The sequence below is a fragment of the Pocillopora verrucosa genome, chromosome 13, assembly GCF_036669915.1.
Source record: "Pocillopora verrucosa isolate sample1 chromosome 13, ASM3666991v2, whole genome shotgun sequence".
Lineage (NCBI taxonomy): Eukaryota > Metazoa > Cnidaria > Anthozoa > Scleractinia > Pocilloporidae > Pocillopora > Pocillopora verrucosa.
In genome coordinates this window covers 16,366,069-16,387,626 of record NC_089324.1, presented here as the reverse complement: position 1 = coordinate 16,387,626, position 21,558 = coordinate 16,366,069, and the positions used below count along the sequence as shown (strand labels likewise).

Sequence of the window (21,558 nt, the reverse complement as noted above, 5' to 3'; positions counted from 1 at the left end):
TACTCGGTTATTCTTCGGAGAGTTTTGGTTGGCCTACATGACGTCTTATTTATTTAAAATTTGTTGGCGCGAAGCTCAAGAACAAAATGGCGGACGTAGAGGAAAAGGAAAATTTTATAGCTAGCGCGACTCACAAAAAGCCAAAACAGAGCGCAAGTCTTGTTACGGATGTGCTTTTGAAGTCTGCTCGTTTAGAGAAGGAAGACATAAACTCATGTGTTAAGAAAACATTACAGAAAGCAGAGGAAGTCAAGGTAAAGTGTGTTTTCTAATTTTGATCTCAAGATCACCTACACAATCGATTTTTACTATGTGTCTCCGATTATTGTTTTTTTGTGTGGGTATTTATGTGAAGGAACACTCTAATTTATTTTGTAGCAATCTATATGTAATATTGTGTGAAAAATATACAAAAGAAATCAGTGATTGTATACAATTCAATCCATAACATTTTAATTAGATCTGGTGGATGGGGAATTAAAAAAGATAATTTCTAATTATTAATGGGTCGATATTCTTTTTTCCCTTTTTCAATTCGTTATCTATACATTTGTATTAATTTTTTCAAATTATGTATGCTATAGAATTTTTGACACAATTCCTATCTCTTTATGGCAATATTTTTCTTAATTTTCGCCATTTTTTTTCTCATAGTTTCATGTCTTAATTATTGCCACATTTTGACCGCATCGCATTTTGACCGCATTTGTAAATTATGCACAATTGACCACAAGTCTTCGGTGTGTTTTTCCTTTCTGAAATTAAAGATACAGAAAATTTTGTTTTATCATGACTTTAGCTTATAATTACATAGTTCCAAATAATTAGATGGTTGAAAATTTCAAGGAATTGTTTTTGATAGAGTGTAGTAATTCAATATTGGGTGTTAATTTATTTCTACAGAAAAGTTGATATATCATGGTTTTTGATTACACAGATGTTAATGTTTGGGCAAAAGCTTTACAACTGCAAAGTAAAAACACTGATTTATCATCTTAATGATCCAAGTAAATATTTCTCTCTTTCAGGCTGAGGTCCTTCAGGCAATATACAAGGAATACACATTTGATGAATTTCTAGACTTCTGTAATTCAACCTTTGAAATGAACTGGAATGTGAACAACCTTCTCACTGAAATTCAAAATGTTTTTGGCAGACTGAAGGTTGGTGGGAGTTTTGTTATTCAATTAACCATTTGCTTGGACATCAGTGTGTTTTCATGGACATATGAAGCAAACAGGAAGTTTGCTGGGTACAAAAGATGCCAAGAGTCACTGAAGGTGCAGCCAATAACAACATTAGCCTCTTTAGTGCCCGTCAAACTTTCCAACTGTGTTATATCTCAATGCACATAAAAGTGACAGATAAACAGACAAATGAGTAAGGTTGTAAGTTTTTAAAGAAACTGGTGCTGCATCAGGAGGGGAGGGTAGGAGTGGGGGGGAGTGGGGGTGTATTACAAGATAATTTGGTTTCATTAACTGAGTTGATAATGTAAATTTGCCGCCATAAAGTTGATGTTTTGAGCATTAGCCCTTTGTCAGAGCAAATCGTATAAAACAATCATTATACTACATTTTTGATGCAACAAAGTAAATGTAATTTTAGAAGAAATTCCTATTACTATACTTAAATGTAAGCCCATGCACCTGTCTTCCAGTGATATCCACAATGGGAATGTAAAGAAGGCTTGGGAAGTTGAATTTGATTTAAGATGATATATTTTTTTGTCAGCATTTGCTCCTTGTTTTTCTTTGTTTAAGAGCACAGTGGAAGGTCCTCTTGATGCTGCTGCTCATGAACATGGTGACCTTGTGAAACAATTAAGAGAGACTGAAGCCATTGCAGAGCTCCTCAAAAGACTCCATAAGGTAAATGATGCCACAGTCATTCAATATTTACGAAATTTTTTGTGAATAACTTATATAAGTCAAAAGTTGATGATGATACGATTTTATACCTTTCAAGATGTGAAGACCCTTGTTTTAAAATTACTAACCTAAAACAAAATGTGCAACTTCAAACCTTGTAAAGAACCACATCCACTAATTTTCCAGGCAGCAGTCACTTCATTTCCTGTCCTGTAGGATGTTGAATTTTCTTCTTGTTGACCAAACAATTTAAATTGTTTTGTTACTATAAACTGTAGATCCATGAAGCATTGGACGCCTTCCCTGGGGAGCTCAATAAAGCTGCATATTATAATGCAGCTAAGCTTGTGCAATCTGTGGTAAGAGATCAACTTCTTAACTCTTCAACTCCCATGGGTGACCAGGAAAGAATTTCTCCTTACTATATCAATACAGTATCAAGCAGACAAGCATTGAGAATAAAGAAAAATATAAATTACATCTCTTGATTATTAGTTGATCCAATACCAAATTCTCCAAACTAACATAATGAGAATGGCAGACAGTTTAAGGAGAATTCCTAATAAGATCTTGGTAGTGAAAGGGTTGAGTAGACTTCAAGTCAGGTTTTTGAAAAATAAGGTATGACAGTCACCAATCACAACAAGAGAGAAGTGATATGACTTGACTTTAACATTGATTTTTGCTCAGGCTGTACAAATTTCTCCCCTTTGTTGAAATGTCAGTCTCTTTTGCAGAATAAAGTCCTTTTCAAGACTACACTCGAACACTCATACTTATACAATCAACTTTTACTTTTGGATTTGAATCACTTGAGTCATTTACTATAGAATGACAACTAACCTGATGTTATGATGATTTTTTCTTCCAATAGAAAGAACTCCTGTCTGATTTACCTAAAGCTGGCCAGGAAGGACGGATTTTTATTGCCCTCAGAGTAAGAGATCACCTCTCAGTAGTTGCTGTTATATATTGTCATAAAACTTTTAAGTTCCCTCTTTTTCCAAATATGAGTTTGTGGCTTTATTTTGTGGTTAATTCTTCTCCATGATGATGTTGTTTGCCCATCAACAATGGAGGAAGACCACACAGGTCATTCTAAGGGTGGGGTGGCAGTCAATATAGGGGAGATCCTCTGCCATGTATAGGCAGGTGACTGGGAAATCTTACCCCTGAAGGGGTGGTGAACAAATATGAGCTGTCAGTCCCACCTGATATCTTAGACGTTTAAGTCCCATGAATAACCAGTAAGAATTTCTCCTCACAATTTCAAAACAATATCATACAGACAAATGATGAGAATAAAGACAAATATCGTTTAGGTGATTGTTGCCTGATCCAATACTAAATTCTCTTAATTCACATTATAAGAACTGTAGAGTACCCACTAAGGAGAATCATTAAAGAGATGTTGTTAAAAGTCGCAAATATTAATTTATTGCAGGAGGAATGGGGAAGACAGAAGGCACAGCTGACTGCAACACTGGAAAGGGTGTGGACCAAAAGTATTGCATGGACGACACCCACTACAGCATCACTGGACAACAGTCAGGGACATCTGAAAACACAACTTAAGCTGGACCCAAGTAAGAAAATCTCTCTCTAGGACTTCACTCTCATTATTAATAATGCTCTAATATTGTCACTTTGTAGGCTGTCGATTGCTTCACTGGACATGTATTGAGAGTTCTTTCTGAAATATGCCCTGTGGCTTTTTGGAGAACTCCCAAGAACAGCCCTCTCCAGGACTTCTCTCACATTAATGATAAGGCTCTAATATTGTTTCTTTGTAGGCTGTAGACTGTCACACTGCACATGTATTAACAGCTCTTTCCAAAGTTATGCCCTCTAGCTCTTTGGAGAATTCCTAACTGAAAGGGGAAGGGGTTAGGATTATGGAAGAACTCCCACATGCAGTCTTGTATGTATCTGCCAAGTCTGAAATAAAGGGGAAATGGAGTAAAAAAAATAGTTGTTCAAATTATGATCAAATATCCAAGCTACGGTGATGGATTTTATTCCTTTGTTAGCCCTTTACACCTAACACAAATATGCATATTCTCCTTACTGTTCTCTATACATTTCCTAAGGTGCTGACAAGGAGAATTTGTTTTACGATCAAGAGCTTCCTTAGTTGGTGTTCATTCCCTTTAATCTCCTGACCTTAATGTATGATTCAGAGGTAATGCTGTTGCAAGAAATTAGTTCCTTATCACTCCAAGGGGTTAAAGGTTTAACTAAAATTAATAATTATCATTAATGCAATTGGCTTGGATTGATTTGTGACATTTCATATTTTTATTTGCAGCTGGCTGTTCAATGAGTAACGTTCTTCAAGCAATGGAGGTAAGTTTGATATCAAGGCTGTATTTGTGACTGACTCATAATGGACAGAAACTTGATGGCTCTTTCTTTTTGCATTCCCTTTCAAAGCTTTACAAGTTCTAACAAGTTTTTTCTTTTATCTTCTATGTTTCTAGGCACTTGGTATTTTGGAAAAAAGATTTAGAGTGTTTGGTAATGTCATGCAAATTAATTTTTACCTAATGAATCTCTTGTTTGAAACAAGCTGTTGACTTAACAAAGGTATTTTTAAATTATTTTGTTTGTTTTGTAAATGTAGGAAAGAAGCTGGTGCAGTTTATATTTCGTCCCATAACACTGTTTCCCAGGTAATTTGATATTTTAAAGTGAAACAAAGATTATGTATCTGGTACACACTGTATAATTACATGTACATCCCAGTATCTGTAGAGTGTAGTTACTATGAGTATCTCCTTATTTTTATAAATGGAATTGTGGATCAATATCAGTATCTGGGCAACTGCCCACCTACCCCTCCCCTAACCCAACATTAACCTTAACTTGTTGTCAATTAACTGTTATTGAGTTAGGGGAGGGGTAGGTGGGCAGTTGCCCAGATACTGATATTTATCCAGATTTGTAGTGTATTGCAAATATAACTTCAGGACATTTCAATAGGCATTATTAAACCTTTGATCCCCCTGAGTGACTGGTATCTAGTTTCTCCTTACAATATCACCCCTAAATCCCACATTAAGGTCAAGATTATAAAGGAAATGATTGTAAACTTATTTAAGCTCTTGATTGTTAGACAAATTCTCCTTGTCAGCCCATTAGGAAGAGTATTGAGAACAGTATAGAGGATATGTATGCAGATGTTAGATTTTTAAGGGTTGAATTGTAGAATTCAAGGTTGTAATACACTTGATTTTACTCCTGTGTAGAGAGAGGTATAACGTGAGAATTAACCATTTAATTCTAAAGATATGATTGTCAAGTCTCCCTTCTGGCTGCTACGCATTTCCTGGCAAATTTAATACAGGAATGTGATGTTAGATCAACAAATTAATTGCGATCTGATAAGTTTGAGTATTCTCATTACCTGTTTGCTGAATAATTTATGGATATTATAGGGAGAAGTTACATGTTAATCACTTCTAGGAGTTAAAGGATAAGCATCTAAGCTTCTTTTCTTCTCCTTAATTTTTATTTCTGAAGCTTAAAGCCACAAGTTGATAAAACAAAACAAGAAATTACAACTGTATCATTTGCAAAGGAAAGTGGAAAAAAGATCATTGATCCTGGTGAGTATGTGTGGCTCTTTTTGTTTTGTTTCATGAATTTGATGACAGAGAAACCTCATTCAACAATATTAATTTTGCCTACAGTACTACACATAATTGTTAATATCAAGCAGACCAGTGATCAGAATAAAGGAAAATATAAATTTGGGGATTATTAGTTGATCCAATACCAAATTCTCCAAAGTAACATCACAAGAGTTGTGTAGTATGGCAGACAGTAAGGAGGATTACTACTAAAATCTTGGGAGTGAAAGGATTAATTAAGTGCCAATACTGCTTTTTGATTTCAGCCTTGTTGTATTCAAAGTTCTCAGAAATCCTTGTCATTTTGAAAAACTTCTTTGAAGGAAGTAGGAAAGAAGACGATGAAAAGTCAGAGGAACTTAATGTGTCAAGTTCATCACTTTTTGCTAAACTAGGTATGTTTCATCCAGGATTTGTATACAGTCGTGAATTCTTGAAAAAGTACATGGAAATTTTAATTTTCTATACCTGGAGAAAATGGAAAATAATCTGGAAAAAATGGGAAGAGGTCGGAAGTTGTTTCCAAGCAGCAACAAGTGCTTAACTGTGAAGTTAAGCTTGGTCTTTGTAAGATTATTTATGGTGGACTTTCACCTAAACCAAAGTATTTCTCTATTGCCATCAGAGACATTTTTATTTTTCTTTAAGTTGTTTCACCTGAAGTTCAGATCTTACATAACTGTCAGAACTGATTTTCTTCTTTGTTTGATACATTTTATCAATGAACTCATCAACTACCATGACTAACCATGACAGATTTCTCCTTACAATGTCAGTACAATGTCAAGCAGTCAAGTAAGGAAAAAATATCAACTAGGGAATTATTAGTGGATCCAATACCAAATTCTCCAAACAAACATCATGAGAATTGTATGGCAGACAGTAAGGAGAATTACCAATGAGATCTGGAAGTGATAATTAGGATAGTTTTTTTTGCTCAGGTCATGCGTCTAAGAAATGAGAATAATTGATTGGAAAAGTGTTGGCAAAATTTTTACTACTACCAAAAAATATTGCTAAAATAGCAGTGACAAGAGATTATGATTTAAGTTTTGTTAACCAATTATCAATTATTCAGATTTTCTGTATAAACAAGTTGCATTTCTTCCTCTTCAGGTGAATATATATGGCCTGAGCTGTCAGAAACTATTGTTACAGAGTGCCTCAAGAAATCAGTTCCTAACACGAGTGCACAGGTATACCAAAGTGGACTTCACCCTTGGATTCACATAATTTTTTGACTTCATCCTTGGATTCACATAATTTTTTAACTTCACCTAGTGCACCCAGTATTTTGGGATGGTTACCACTATTTTCCAAACCAAGAAGTCAACACAGTGGAATTGTATGTGGATGTTAGCAAGGATCATTTCAAACTTCAGCCAATGATCTTGCAAGATCCTCCAGTGAACAGTGGAACCCAGCATATAAACTGTGTTAAATTATATATATTTTTTTTCTTTCTCAGTTGGAAAAGTATCAAGATGTCATAAAAGCCACTGAGGAATTTGAGACAAAGCTTGTGTCTTTAGGTATAGAAAATTTCTTTAAACAGTTGGTCTTCTTTTCATTATATACCCAACTTGGTATTTTTATAAAAATCAAGATTATTGGTTCAGACAGCTTTTCTTTTGCACTCATCTTTTGGTTTGTAACTCAAATCTTTTGTTGTCACCTAGGTTTAGTCCTTGAAGGAACAAATAATCTGACATCTCATGTAAAGGATGTTGGTATTCACTTTGGAAACAAAAAGGTATATTATAAGTATAACTTGTGCATTGTCTCTTTAGTATTTTAAGGATCTTGGCATCATTAATTGTCTAGAATTCAATGTATAAGACTGATTTCAAGCCCTTTTTCTTTTTTTGGCCTATAACTGTGCTTTTATAGTGTCAAGATCTTCTGGTCAGGGCACGTGATCTGATGAAGGATGACATTCACAATACTGTGTTGGTAGACAGCAAGAAAGACAAGGCAGTTCTACAGAGTCTGGGTGATATAAAGAAAGCATTATCAGATAACAAGAAAGGAGTAAAGGTATTTAACAAAATTTGTTACAATTTTGGCCCATATTTAAACTCAGTAGTGGCTTGCTTGGGAACAATTCTCCACATCAGTACAGCATGCATCAATCAATGCAAAGCTTTAACACCTTCCCCCCTCTCCCAGCAACTCCTACTCATGGCATTTTAATTTTTACAGAATGGTTTGTTCAAACCCCTTCCCCACCAGCCTGGGCAAAAGGTGTGTTCAAATGCCCCATCCTATATTTTGTAAGAGGCAAAATCAGTGTCCGTGACTTTCTATATATTGACCAACCTTTGAGGTTTGAGGTGTCACAGAGGGCAAAGACTTGTGATGAAGATATGAGTTGTAAATTGACAAACATATCTTTTTCAGCATGAACCATTGCAGAGAGATCCAGCTAACACACTAAGCAAGTTTACATTCTGCCTTCCATCCTGCCGCATCAGTGAGAGTACAGAGAAACTAATGAATCTGGCTTATGAAACTTTGATAGAAGCAACACAATCCACCCCACAATGGTATGCACAGTAGCTACATAATTACAATTGCAAGCACATTTCTGCCTTTTAATTTAATGCACACTTTGTGATGAGTTTATTACATTTTTTTTCCTTTTCCAGTGCTATTCAGCTCTTCTACAGTGTTCGTAACATGTTTGAGTTATACTGCAATGTTGTACCCACTTATCATCAACAGCACTTGGTGAGTTTATGATTGTTTCATCACTTTAACTCTTAAACTCCCAAGATCTGATTGTTAATTCTCCTCTCAAGCTGTTACACATTTCCTTGTAAATAAGTTACAAGAATTTGATGTCAGATCAAGATAGCCACCTCAACCTGATAAGTTTGAGTATTCTCATTACTTGTTTTCAAGATAATGTATGGATATTACAATGAGAAGTTACGTGTTAATCACTACCTTGTATTTGTCTCTCTTCAGAGCAAATTACCTCAGTTGTCTGCTCTGCATCATAACAACTGCATGTACATTGCTCATCACCTTCTCACCCTCGGACATCAGTTCAGATCCAAGTTGCCAGAGCCCCTTAATCAGAGTGTGGCTACTTTTGTGGATCTGGTGCCAACCATAAGACATATGGGGGAAAAGTGTTTCCTTGAACAACTGGTTAGTTTTTTGTTTGAGATTTTGTTTCCATTTTTGTGTTTTACAAATCATGCGTCATAAGTTAACAAGATTTCTGCTTGTAAAGCTATTTCCATAAAAAAATTACTTTTTTACAACTTAATGATGCACGTGACAAGTTTTAGATTATGGGCAAGTCCTATGAACCCTTTACACCCTAAGATCAGTATACATATTCCTCATTCTGTTTTCTATACATTTCTTAAGGTGCTAAAAAGGAGAATTTGTTTAACAATCAAGAGCTTCTTTAGTTGGTGATCATTTCCTTTATTCTCCTGACCTTATAATGTTTGATTCAGGGATGACATGATATTGTAAGGAGAAATCAAATCCTAGACATGCTTTTGGGATCAAAGGGTTACAGTGAAAATGTAGTTAATTAATTTCTGTTGTTTCTGTTCACAGAGAAAGCAAAGGTCTAATTTGTTGGAAGTTGTGCAGGGGAACAAAGGTTTTGCAAATGTGCATGAGGATGAAAAAGGTTTGCAGGTTGAGAAATCAATGAAACAGGTGAGCATACAAGGAGGTGCACCGATGGAAATCTGCAATTTTTAATTTTCTGGTAATCCACAACTACCTGCTAAAATACTGTGTTGACCAAAAGCATTGATAGAGTTGACAAGACCTTCTGCACCGAGTTCTCATCAGTTAAACCTTTACAGCCTCGTGTATCCTTGGTATCCAAGTTCTCCTTACTGTTCTGTATAATTTTCTGTGGTACTTACAAGGATAGTTTATCTAACAATCAAGATCTTCTTATTCTCATGACCTTAATGTTTGATTCAGGGGTGATAATGTGAGGAGAAATTAGATGCCTATCACTCGCAGAGGTTAAAGGGCTAACTATGTTACTCATCCTTTGTCTTTGAGAACAATGTAACCTGCTGACTGGGTCTTCTACTCTTAACATTGTTCAGCCTTCCAAGAAACACTTGACATCCACATTGACTCCTAAGGGTGATTAGCATCTAATTTCTCATTACAACATTGTCCCTGAATCACACATTAAGGTCACAAGACTAAAGAAAATGATCACCAAACAAACAATTATGTCAGGAGAATAAAGGAGCTCTTGATTGTTAAACAAATTCTCCTTGTCAGCACCTTACAAATATACAGAGGACAGTATGGAGAATGTGCACATTGATGTTAGGAATTAGAATTAGGTGAACAAGCACTACTTCTCGTGGCTAAGGACTCTCAAAAGCAATGTCACCATTGATATTTTTAATATTCCTAGCAACTAAATGTTAGTTTGCTTCATCATCTTTCAGATTTTACATCTCTTAACAAATCTTGGAAAAGTGTGGAACGGTATTTTACCAGTTGATATTTATTGTCAGGCCTTAGGAGCCTTATTTGATGACGTCTTACAAAACATTGCTTCGGAAGTTACCCAGATGGAGGTGAAGCCATAGAATATATCATAATTATATACCACGCAAGTGAATAGTGCTTTTAACACGTGCTGATTGGCTAGATCGGAAGTGAATAGTGACTACTATCCACCTCCTGAACATGCTTGTTTTTGTCATCTTGAACTGTTATTACACTGTAGTAAATCAAAAGTGAAATGGTGCTGTAATAACAACCACCAAACAACTTTATACCAGTGTAAGTAAAAATTTGTAATCATGTAATCATGTAAGTATATTTGTTTCTTAGGTTGGTCTACTTAGCTCTTAGATTTTCTTAGTTGTCTTTGAAACTCTGTTTAAAAAAACAAAAAACTATGCAGGTAACTAATGGTGTTTTGTTATAATTTTTTTTTGACAGGATATTTCAGCAGAAGAGGCTCATCAGCTTCATTCATTATTATCCATACTTGTAGAGCGAGGGTCTGAAATATTCCAAAATGTACAGGAAGCAAACTCAGAATCAGCAGAAAACAGCTGGGTAAAGATAATGCAGTCAAAAAAAAAATTTCAGTGTTCATTGAGTATTGCACATTGAATAATTCTCTGGCTACAGGGCACAATACTCCAACTTAATTTCTATAACCAGAGCTTTTATTATTAAACAGAGAATATTTAGCTGCTACTCTACACTTTTTTCTTGACACAGATTTCTCACTGAAAACCCTGTAAAAAGCCTTCAAATGTTTGAGTTTATTTGGAACTTTGTAATTGAACTCCATTAGCTTGACCCTCTTGTGAGGCTTATTTCATGTGCAAGACAAGAGTGCATAGCCATAACTATGTCTAAAGGTGTCCACCTGTAAGAGTCACCGTTTAAAGGTTCAATTATCATTACTACTCATCAAATAATCCCCAAAATGTGGTGTTTGTGTTTCAGGATTTATGCACAGTTGTACCTCACTGGATTCGTTATAAAGAGCTGATAGCAATATTAGAAGCCAGTTTACAAGACATTGTGGATAGATGGGCAGATGGAAAGGTAGACCTTTTTGTTGCTATTTAGACATAGGTGTCTGCTACTTTTTTTTTTTTATGATATCAATACAATATGAAGCAGACAAGTCACGAGAATAAAGAAAAATATCAATTAGGGGATTATTAAATGACCCAATACCAAATTCTCCAAATTGAAATCGCAAGAATTGTAAACAAGACAGTAAGGAGAAGGTTAATGTTATTTGTTTCAATATTTCCTACCAGGGTCCCTTGGCACATGAATGTAGTGCTCAAGAGGTGAGAGGCTTGATAAGGGCCCTGTTCCAGAACACTGACAGAAGAGCAGCAGTATTGGCAAAGATAAAGCCAGTACAAACATAGTACATTGGAAATACTGTCACACATTAGATGGTTACAAATTCCCCCAATGTTACATATCCCAGAGTTAACTCAAAGCATCACTCATCCATAGACAGTGTTCTGTCCTCTCTTATTTGAAGCACGACTGGTATGAGAAATTTTCAAAACAGTTGAGCAATCCTTTTACCAGTTAAATTTCCAAGAATTCTAAGAGATTTTAGGAAGTAATAGGAGGTATTATATGCAGCAAACTTTACCTGTGACTGCCTGAAAGAGAACACTGCAGAGAGTAAGTGAGTGGAGTTAATTATCAGCTTTGTGTGGTTGAGGATTGTCAATCCACCAGGATCATTAGATCAAGGCTCTTCGGTTGGCCCAGGTGCCTTAGTTAAGCACCCCCTGCTGTTGATAAAAGTAGCAGTCTGTTACAATAGGAAAAATGTTAAGGGAGGCTTGATGATCTGTCAGCATTGGCCTTGTACAGTTGGCATTGTATGATTCTGCATAGTGATGAACCAAATGATTATGAACTCAAGATCACCTCTTGTGATTGTTATGTCGTTGTGTTTCTCTAAGTCTCCAAAATACAAAATGGGTCTGTTGCCTTACTCCATGCTAAGTTTAATAATAAAAGGAGTATTTAGCATACACAAATTTGTCAAACTCATTTATTTCTCACCGGTTGATTGTTCTCTACACTCCACCCAATTATTTTCAAATCTACATTTATTTATTTATTTATTTATTATATAGACAGAAGTGTTTTACCAAGAAGTAAATCACTTTTAGAATCAATACAACCACTGTATTCAGGAACCAGGTGGTGTAGTTTTCATATGTAACACAAGTGGTCATATTGAGCAATGACATCACCATCCCGACCTTTCAAACTTTGCTGACTGAACTTGGTTTGTTTGTCAATTGGAATAATAGCCACCACAAGATATAATCATTGTCCACATAGAAAAAAAAGAAAATTACCTGTTAGTTGGGAGGTATGAATCTGGAGGAGCAAGCACAGCAAACAAGTTAGATATTTTTCTTGCCATTCAAACATAAAATTCATATCTTCTTGTCACCTTGTGATATTCTCTGTACCTAACTTGCCTTACAGTTACTCAGTTATAGCTTATTTCTTATTAGAACTGAGTTTGGTCCAGCCTCCCTTATAAAAGTATATTGAGAGATCCTCTAAGTTGATACTCTAAAAGAACCTTTAATAATTTCCTTACCAGCACTGCAATAACCGAAAAAAAAGTAAAAAAAAACATACACATTAACTATTCAATATAAACAGGTGAACCCTTAACACCCTAACATCAGTATGCGTATTCTCCATACTGTTCTCTAAATGTTTCCTATGTTGCTGACAAGAAGAACTTGTTTAACAATCAAGAGCTTTACTTAGTCGGTGATCATTTCCTTTATTCTTGTCACCTGAATGTTTGATTCTAGAGTGATATTGTAGGAAGAAAGTAGATGCCAGTCACTGTCCGGGGTCTGAGGGTTAAAACATGAAGTGGAAGTAAACACAAAGAGAGGAGTTTTACAAGAGTTTTTTCTCCAAAATATGCAATAAGCACAACACTTTGCCCTCTTAACATTATGCAGCTTCAACTCGCACTAGAAATAGTAGTGGTTAGTCATTTGTAGATAAGTAGTTTATTTATAATAGCTTTGCAACTTACAAATTGAATTACACAATTATTTCAAAGGAGAATATCAATGATAACAATAAAAAGAACTATCAGTGGTTTAAAGCAAGTTTGAATGAACATTTGTTTGTATATCTTTTGTGTTTGTGAATAAAATTTTGATTTAAAATAAAATACCAATAAATTAGTCCAATAAAATAGTTTAGGCTTTAAGGGCATTAAAAGTGATAACACTGTTACCAACACAGGCCTAAACTTTTGTTTTTTTTTCTAAGGTTCAAAGTATCTGTGTTATGAGCAGGAGGAAGGTCATTGAGCTTGTTCTCTTTGCTCTGAATAATTCCTTGAATAATTTATCCACTAGTTCCTGACAGCAGTCTGAAAGTTTCATTAGGCTGATTCAGCCAATGCCACAGAAGATGAGCACCACTGTTTGGTAAGAGAGTTGAAAAACCTCAATGAATGCTTCCTTAGTAATTGCGATAATTTAAAAAAAAAAGGAGATTTAATTCTTATTGAATAAACTTAAAAAAAACATGCCTGTATTTTTCACAAAAACAAAAGATAAATTAAAACAAATTTGTTTGACAACAAAAACTCTGTAACACTTGCAAACCCAGTATATTAACCATGCTCTTTTTACAGCATATACACTGTAAAATTACAGATGGCAAAAGCACCCATTATTCATCAAAACAATTATGTTACAAGGTCTTCTTTTATTTCCCAGTATATTCCTGTACTCTTTAAATCTAAATGCTGCAAGTTTTAAATACAAGGTCATGCTATCGTCCCCACTATCAAAAATAGGTATCCAAAAAGTAATTCCTATTCAAATTTTAAATAAAATAAATTTTATATTTTTGACTTAGTAAAATGTAATGCAAGAACACTTTCCCAATTCCCTGATTCCTATTTTCTATAATTTTCTTCCACATCCAACACTGTTATTTATGTAGGAAAACCCAATAACACTTTTACCTGATACCCTAAAATATATCCTTTATGTATGAGTAATAACATGATTTCAAGTGCAATTTGCTATTAACAAGCAGCAGATTCAACAGGTGTATGAGTAATAACATGATTTCAAGTGCAATTTTCTATTAACAAGCAGCAAATTCAACAAGTGAGTTTGTCAAAGAAAACAAACTGTGCAAGCCCACAGGGTGAGTGCAAGTTGTAGTCTTTGAAAAATTTACAAGAGCTTGTTACACCAAACTGCAAGAAAAGTCATGTTATTGCTTGTTAATAATGCACTTGAAAAAACACCACAGAAAGGCAAGACAGAAGAAATTTTGAAAGTGTGTGTATACGATTTGTAATTTGCACTTGTGTTACAGGTACAAGAAAAATGCACTTGCTTTCAGCCAATCAGATATGCATAATTTTCAGAATCATTTACATTATAACACTCTGGTAAAGTAATTGTGCCAAATAAAAGTTATTATGTAATGACTGAAGAAATATTAATCCTGGGTCTTCAGCCTCTTTCATCAGAGATATTTGTGATATCCATTGGAAGAAATAACTCCATTACTGCTGGCCTCGTCATCTGACATGAAAAAAGAAAGAATGTGAAAATGATAACTTAGCAATGCAGTTAACGAACTCACTGATTAAATGGTGCAGTTTACAATTTAATGAGGATGATTGATTAACGCCGAGCTGATTACAGAGTAAGAGATTCCAAGGAAACTGACAAGCACAGTTCCACATTTTATCCTTTTTCTGAAGCATTAATTAACCCTTCACACACTAACATTAGTATGCATATTCTTAATACTGTTCTCTATGCATTTCTGTCAAGGGTGTCCAGGAGAATTTGTTTAACAACAAAGAGTTTCTTTAAATGGTGATCATTCCATTATTTATGTTACCTTAATGTTTAATTCAAGGGTGATATTGTGGGAAGAAATTAGACGCTAGTCACTCTTAGGGGTCAGAGGGTTAACCCTTTTACTCCCAAGATCTCAATAGTAATTCTCCTTACTGTCTGCCATACAGTTCTGGTGATGTTGGTTTGGAGAATTTGGTATTGGACCAACTTATATTCCCTTAATTTCTATTTTTCATTAATCTCATCACTTGTCTGCTTGTTTTTGTATTGATATTGTAAAGAGAAATTCTGTCTTGGTCACTCATGGGAGTTAAAGGGTTAAGTGACGAGGAGAGTTATTACTCCTCCTCCCTGGGAAGCTGGTCCATTACCACCCTCCCCCCCTTACCCAGACTTCTCTGACAGTTGGCTGATATTCATCTTTACTAATGGATAGGGAGGGGGAGGAACAGCAATGTGTGTCTTCCCCAAGAAAAGTGATTGAAGCAGGACTCTAACCCAGACCTTTCAATCTGAAGTCCAACAAGGTGATCATCAAGCCATTGTGCTCACCAAAAGGGCTGACAACAAGAAGCCCCAGAGAACAAAGCAAATGCCAAAAAGTGGTATGCAGACTTCTTTAGATACTAAAAATATTATATTGTACTTACGAGGAGCAATAGGATCAAAGGATGGTGGCAACTGAATGGCATGTTGAACAAGCTTATGTGTCAAGATATGATCATTTACTCCATACCTGAATGGGGAAAAAAAAAAAAAAAGAAAAAAAGAGAAACTGTTAACATCAGGGATTATGATGGACCTCCTATTATAGAGAACTTGACCCATTTGTGGAAATTCTTGGGGGATAACAGGTCTGATGCCATAAAAATATTATCAACTTTCAGTAATTAGTCATACAGACAATTGATTTTCACTAGGCAAGTGGTACTTATAATAATTGGCACTACATGTTTAACCCCTATTACTCCCAAGATCTGACTGTTAATTCTCCCTCCTTGCTGCTGCACATTGCCTTGTAAATTAGTTATGAGAATTTGGTGTTCAATCATGACCAAGATACAAGTTCTACCTGATAAGTTTGAGTTTTCTCATTACCAATTTGCTGGATAGTGCACAGATGTTATAGAGAGAAGTTACATGTTAATCACTTGTATGAGTTAAAGAGTTAAGAATCCGTTGGTACAGCACCGATATAATTTAAAAAGACTTTACCAGAATACAGTCCACTTTCCATTTGTCCAACTCCCATCAGACCTGATAAAATACCTGAAAAGAATAAAACCAGAATCACTTTAATTTAGATTATTAAAATGCATGTCAAGGCAGTGCACATACATATTACATGTTTGGCAATTCACAATAGGTCAATCTCCACATCTATGTTTCGTTCAAGTTGGATTTACATATTACACTGCACGGTATCCAGTCAACTCGCCGACGGACCAACTTGCCGACGCCAACTCGCCGACGCCAACTCGCCGACGCCAACTCGCCGACGTATAAAATCGAGTAGAGACGTCGGCGAGTTGACTGTAATTCCACTGCACATTCCTTACTTTCTAAAGCATTATTACTAATTGAAAAGTTACCAAGGATTAATGCGATTTGTTCCTCTAGATCTCCAGAATAGGCTGCTAAAATCTTGTTTTATTTTCTTCCACAAATTGTCACTTGTTCCAAGACCCTATTTGTAGCAAAAGCACACACTCATTATCATCATTATTTTTCTAATTGCCTTGTATAGATACAAAATAATAGACCACATTGATTAATTGAAGCACAAACTGACATGTGATTGTTTTAATAAGGTGCAAGAATTGTTTTGCAATACCACAATTGAAAAACATTAAACTAATAAATAATTTGAGATAAACAGGGCTAATGTAAAGCTCAAACATCAAAAACCATCTCAATCTTAACAAAAGTTTGTCAAACAAATTGTACCTGACTATTTCTGCCAACAGTAAATTTATCCATATATGGAATGTCATCAAGGCCATCTTCATTGGTAATAACTGCTGCTGTACTGTAGCTGTAAAGAACAAAGGGACATTGTTTGTATCAAGAACCTTCTCCAAAGTGTTTGAACTGATAGAAAAGACCAGCAGAAATAGTAGGGAAAATTAATCATGAAGATCTTTGTATGACCCAAGTACTTACCTCTCCGTGACGTACAAGGTATGCAGGCGATTTTTTAAGGATGAGAAGTATTCTGCATTAAGTGGTTTATCAAATGACCTAGAAATAAGAAAAACATTTATAAATTTGCTCAACCTTTTATACCCTAAGAATGGTAAGCATATTCTCTGTTCTGGTCTCTATACTTTTCTCATGCAGCAATCCACTTAAACAGTGATAGGCAACTGAAAAACATACATTAAAAAGCATCCTATGAATCCACAATGAATGCCATGCTTTACTCACTTAACTAGAAGATCCTTAAGTCTGTCAATATCAACAGTCTCCAGTGATTGATGTCTGACAATTTTTTCTGGTCTGAGGAACATTGTACCAGAACCTAAGTGAAAAAAACGAGTATAACATATCATGTAATGGTTAGTTATAACACCTACACCTGTATATGTGTATCAAATAGGTAACAGTGCTCCAAGCTACAACCACTTTGACTGCCATGGCAACTAAGAAAAAATTTTGACAATTCTCTGAAATCAAAGTGAGATAAGAATTTAAAATTTAGGTTAAGAGTATTACAATTTTTACAATTGACAGTTGCTGTAATGTTGCAATCTGATTGGCCAATTTGTCATTGACAATAAGAGTACAGACAATGCTGTTTGCGTCAACATGTCATGCACTAAAAGAATAATTTCATTTGACTTTGATATTGTGGTGGAATAAAACAAGTCAACAGTGATTTGGCGTAGTCTGTACACTTATTGACAATGATATTTGTTACTACAGTGGTCAAATGTTGTGGTTGAGTCCACAAAAAAAAAAGAAAAAGAAAATATTGTTGTTGTTGAGAGTACAGATAAAGCTAAACCACAGTCGATTTATTAAGTTGTACCAAGGCATACCATTGTGAGTAAATAATTCAGTGATCAAAGAGTCAGCACTGGTAATAACAGCAGATGAGTACATAGGTAAAGTGTTCAGCAATTCTGCAATTGAAACCACCTGGCAAAGCAATCATCCAAATGTCACACTTGGCTACTCTCATAAAGGTAAAAAGGAAAGTGTCTAACTTACAAATCTGGGCCCAGTTGTATAAAGGGCAGATAACACTATCCAAGGGATAAAATTGCCATCCAGAGGATAAGTGATGGCAAAACCTACGGCATTATCCACCCAATAGAGAATTATCCAATAGATAGCGCTATCCAACCTTCAAACAACCGTGGCCAGATAAATCCCTATCCAGCAGATAAGTGTTAACAAAATATACTGCATTATCAAATTTGGATAAAGATTCATGTAATGGATAGTGTTATCCAAAGGCCAATCAGAACAAAGGAAAATATTTAAGTGGTCAATGAGAATTGAAAGTAAAAATAATTATTGATTCACAATATGCAGACTGTCTGAAGCAAAGGAAAACATGTCACAATTAGTTTTAGTTTTGCATCTGATTGCTTGAGAAGACAGCACATAATTCCCGGACCAACTAAAGACTACAGAGGGGCTGTGCCAAAGGAACATTTTGGGTAATAAAATTAATAAAAGAAAATGAATAATGGAAACCAAAAGTACCTGCTCTCTGGTTGTCTCAGTATACCATGGCTGTTGTAGCAAACTCTCCAGATCATCAGCAACATTTACATTACCAACAACCTACCAAATATTACAAAGTATTGATAACTGCCTTTAAAACTCAGTCACATACCACATAGGAGTTATGTCAACCTGCCTGGCCCTATAGGATTGTGATAAGGGGCAGACAGGTCATAAGATAACCAGTGATATTCACTCTTAACACTTACATTTCCTTGTCTATCAACTAATCCACCCGCTGTGTTCAGAAACATGACTTTCATTGGCTGTAACTCTTCAGCAATTCTGACAGCGGCATGATGAGATTCCACACAAAGCACTTGACCTGAGGGGGATTCTGCTACTGCCGTCAACACAGGGATGTGTCCTGATCTGGAAAGATTAAAGACCAGTTCACTCTTAAAAGCTCTTAGCTAAGATTGTTTTGTGTATTATATTATTGAATAGAAATAAAATTTGGCAATTAAATTTGCAGCACAATCTGGGAACCTGTGTTTGGCTGACACATAACAGGCAATATTATGTTTCTATCACTTAATACTTATGACCCTTAACCCTTTATCTCCCATGAGTGACCAAGACAGAATTTCTCCTTACAATATCAAATACAATATCAACCAGATAAGTGATGAGAATAAAGAAATATATCAATTTGGGGATAATTAGTTGATCCAATACTAAATTCTCTAAACTAACATTCTAAGAATTGTATGGTTGACAGTAAGGAGAATTACAAATTTGATCTGGGAGTTAAAGGGTTACAGTGATACTTACACTTTCATAAACTACTTGTAAAGATCTGTTGTTTAAGTTTGACCAGAAATAAAATGCTTTTTTCTCCATTGTCGTGCTAGTGTTATATTCCTCACTTACTATTTTGCATCTCTAGCTATTCCTCTTCCAATGTTTTTATTTTTTGCTGATGACTAAAATTTTATCATTGGCTGTCATGTTATGATCTAGTGTTGATGAAAGGTGAGCTTGGAGACTTCCTAATTCAGAGTCTTAATGAAACATAAACTATCAGTCATTCAATAATCTAGATGTCCTAAGCCATAACTTATAGTTTGCAGATGCCAATCTGAAAATACCTTCCTCTAAAAAATAGTTCTCTAATAAATTTCATTATTCCCACAGAAATACCTTAGACATCCTTGTAATGGTCTAACATCCACTTCATATATCTTTCCAGTAAAAGCAGTCCTGAAAAAAATGTTTGTCTATGAATTATCAAACATTTTCAAAGCTAAAAATTTCCTTCTTCATACCCCTTGTCTAGAATTTAAGTAGCCTAAGCCCGGCTTATAGCATACCATTTCAGAACCATGCTGTTTGTGCTAAGTTCCTCACTATGATCATAAGTTTAAATTCAACCCAGTTAGAATTTATGCAACCTATTCCAGAGAAAAAAGTTTCAGTAGGAACTTACCATTCCCACAAAATTTCTCCATGTCACATGAAACTAGTTGTCTCTGCAACATCTACTACTTGTTGTGTCGCCAGGACTTTTTGTGTCCTTCCTTAAATACCTCATACATATACAAATGAATGACAGTAACATGCGCAGCTCACCCAGGTTCATCAAGCTCCATGGCTGAGAGAACGTGACCAGAACTCATAAAAGGTCTTGCTTTACTTCCATGTTTTTCCAACAGATCAACAAGCTCTATGTTGCCTTCAATCAGCTTAGCCCTTCTTAGCCTGGGATCCTTGATTTGAGTATCTGAATGAGGATCCAAGCCATGAACTATGATCACAGGCATACCATTGCGGTGCAGGAATGCCAAACATGAGGCCAGCTTTTCTAACTAGAGAAAATAAAGAAATAAAGCTATGAATCAAATAAACAATTACCTTGCAAAAATTGTACAACATAATGCCATTAAATGCAACTAATTGTCACAAACTATTTCAACTTACCATAACTTTATCATTCAATATTGGTGAGTCAACTTGCACAACAGCAAACGGCTGATCAGGGGTGGATTCATGCTGCTGAAACTGCCGCAGCCAATAGCGAGCTTCCCTAGGATCAGTACCAATCTGGAAAGAGAAATAACCGACAGGTCTCAGGTGACATTGATAAAATTTGTAGAAATGAGTATGAAGTATGTCTTGTTTCACCTTGATTAGAACTAAAAGCTTGTAAACTTTTGACTCAGATTTCTAGACTAGATGGTGTTACCTTGTTAAGTTCGTCAACATTGCTTCATATGGCTACGCCATAAGCCAAGGTTAAATTTTACTTAACCAGAGTAAACAATTCATTCTTTGAATCAATTACAAATGTGCAACAAACTTAACACCTTACTATTACAATAGCCACTAATCTCGTATAGGGACTTTACCTCCTCTAGGAATCGTCTCAAGTCTTGTTGCTTGCTTGAATCAGAAAACAGCTTCAAATTTTGGCTCGAAGAAGACAAACATCTCTCCGGAGGTTTGTTACAATTACTCCCCTTGAATACCCCTTTGATCTTTCCTGATCGGCAAGAAACTAAACGACCAAAAGGCCGACCAAAAACATGTGTTCCCCTCATGATATCTCACTGGAACTCTTGATAGATACCATTTTTTTCGACACAAATGTCTATAAAAAGTCCAATTTGACCTTCAAAGTTTGACCGTCACTTTATCGTTTTCAACCTGAGATCTCGCGTAGGAGGAATCACAAAAATTTGATTGCATCATCTGTTATTGCGATCCCAGGAAAATCCGGTTTAGCATCCAAAATTCATCAGTGGAATAAATTAATTACTCCTCTATTTTCATTCAAATTTTCATTCAAATTTTCATTCAAATTTTCCTTCAAATTTTCAGAAGCACACAATTGTTCATAATAACTTCCCTTTTTGTGGTTTACCCCTGGGTTGAAAATGGCGGCGTAATTATTAATCGATTTCATTGACTCTGATTGGTTATCCTGTTCCTTACATG

The 21,558-nt window shown here is 35.4% G+C and overlaps 2 protein-coding genes across 2 annotated transcripts; one reads left to right on the top strand and one right to left on the bottom strand.

Moving 5' to 3' along the window:
- The first annotated feature begins 75 nt into the window (after positions 1-75).
- Positions 76-12,027, top strand: LOC131794453 (centromere/kinetochore protein zw10 homolog). Its single transcript, XM_059111975.2, has 23 exons — positions 76-254; positions 1,029-1,163; positions 1,764-1,871; positions 2,150-2,230; positions 2,746-2,808; positions 3,316-3,457; positions 4,180-4,217; positions 4,352-4,388; positions 4,495-4,543; positions 5,394-5,479; positions 5,770-5,898; positions 6,620-6,699; positions 6,972-7,035; positions 7,183-7,256; positions 7,394-7,540; positions 7,904-8,049; positions 8,152-8,233; positions 8,474-8,659; positions 9,083-9,187; positions 9,952-10,083; positions 10,454-10,573; positions 10,973-11,074; positions 11,296-12,027. Exons 1-23 carry the CDS (start codon positions 87-89, stop codon positions 11,410-11,412), a joined length of 2,391 nt encoding a protein of 796 aa, XP_058967958.2. The 5' UTR covers positions 76-86; the 3' UTR covers positions 11,413-12,027.
- A 1,035-nt stretch (positions 12,028-13,062) lies between these two features.
- Positions 13,063-21,464, bottom strand: LOC131794903 (N-acetylglutamate synthase, mitochondrial-like). The gene is made up of 14 exons (XM_059112476.2): positions 20,970-21,464; positions 20,542-20,664; positions 20,194-20,429; positions 19,765-19,824; positions 18,831-18,993; positions 18,601-18,681; positions 17,928-18,027; positions 17,314-17,407; positions 17,050-17,127; positions 16,834-16,921; positions 16,479-16,573; positions 16,102-16,155; positions 15,537-15,622; positions 13,063-14,601 (listed from the first exon to the last, which is right to left on the bottom strand). Exons 1-14 carry the CDS (start codon positions 21,159-21,161, stop codon positions 14,543-14,545), a joined length of 1,509 nt encoding a protein of 502 aa, XP_058968459.2. The 5' UTR covers positions 21,162-21,464; the 3' UTR covers positions 13,063-14,542.
- Between the last annotated feature and the right edge of the window lie 94 nt (positions 21,465-21,558).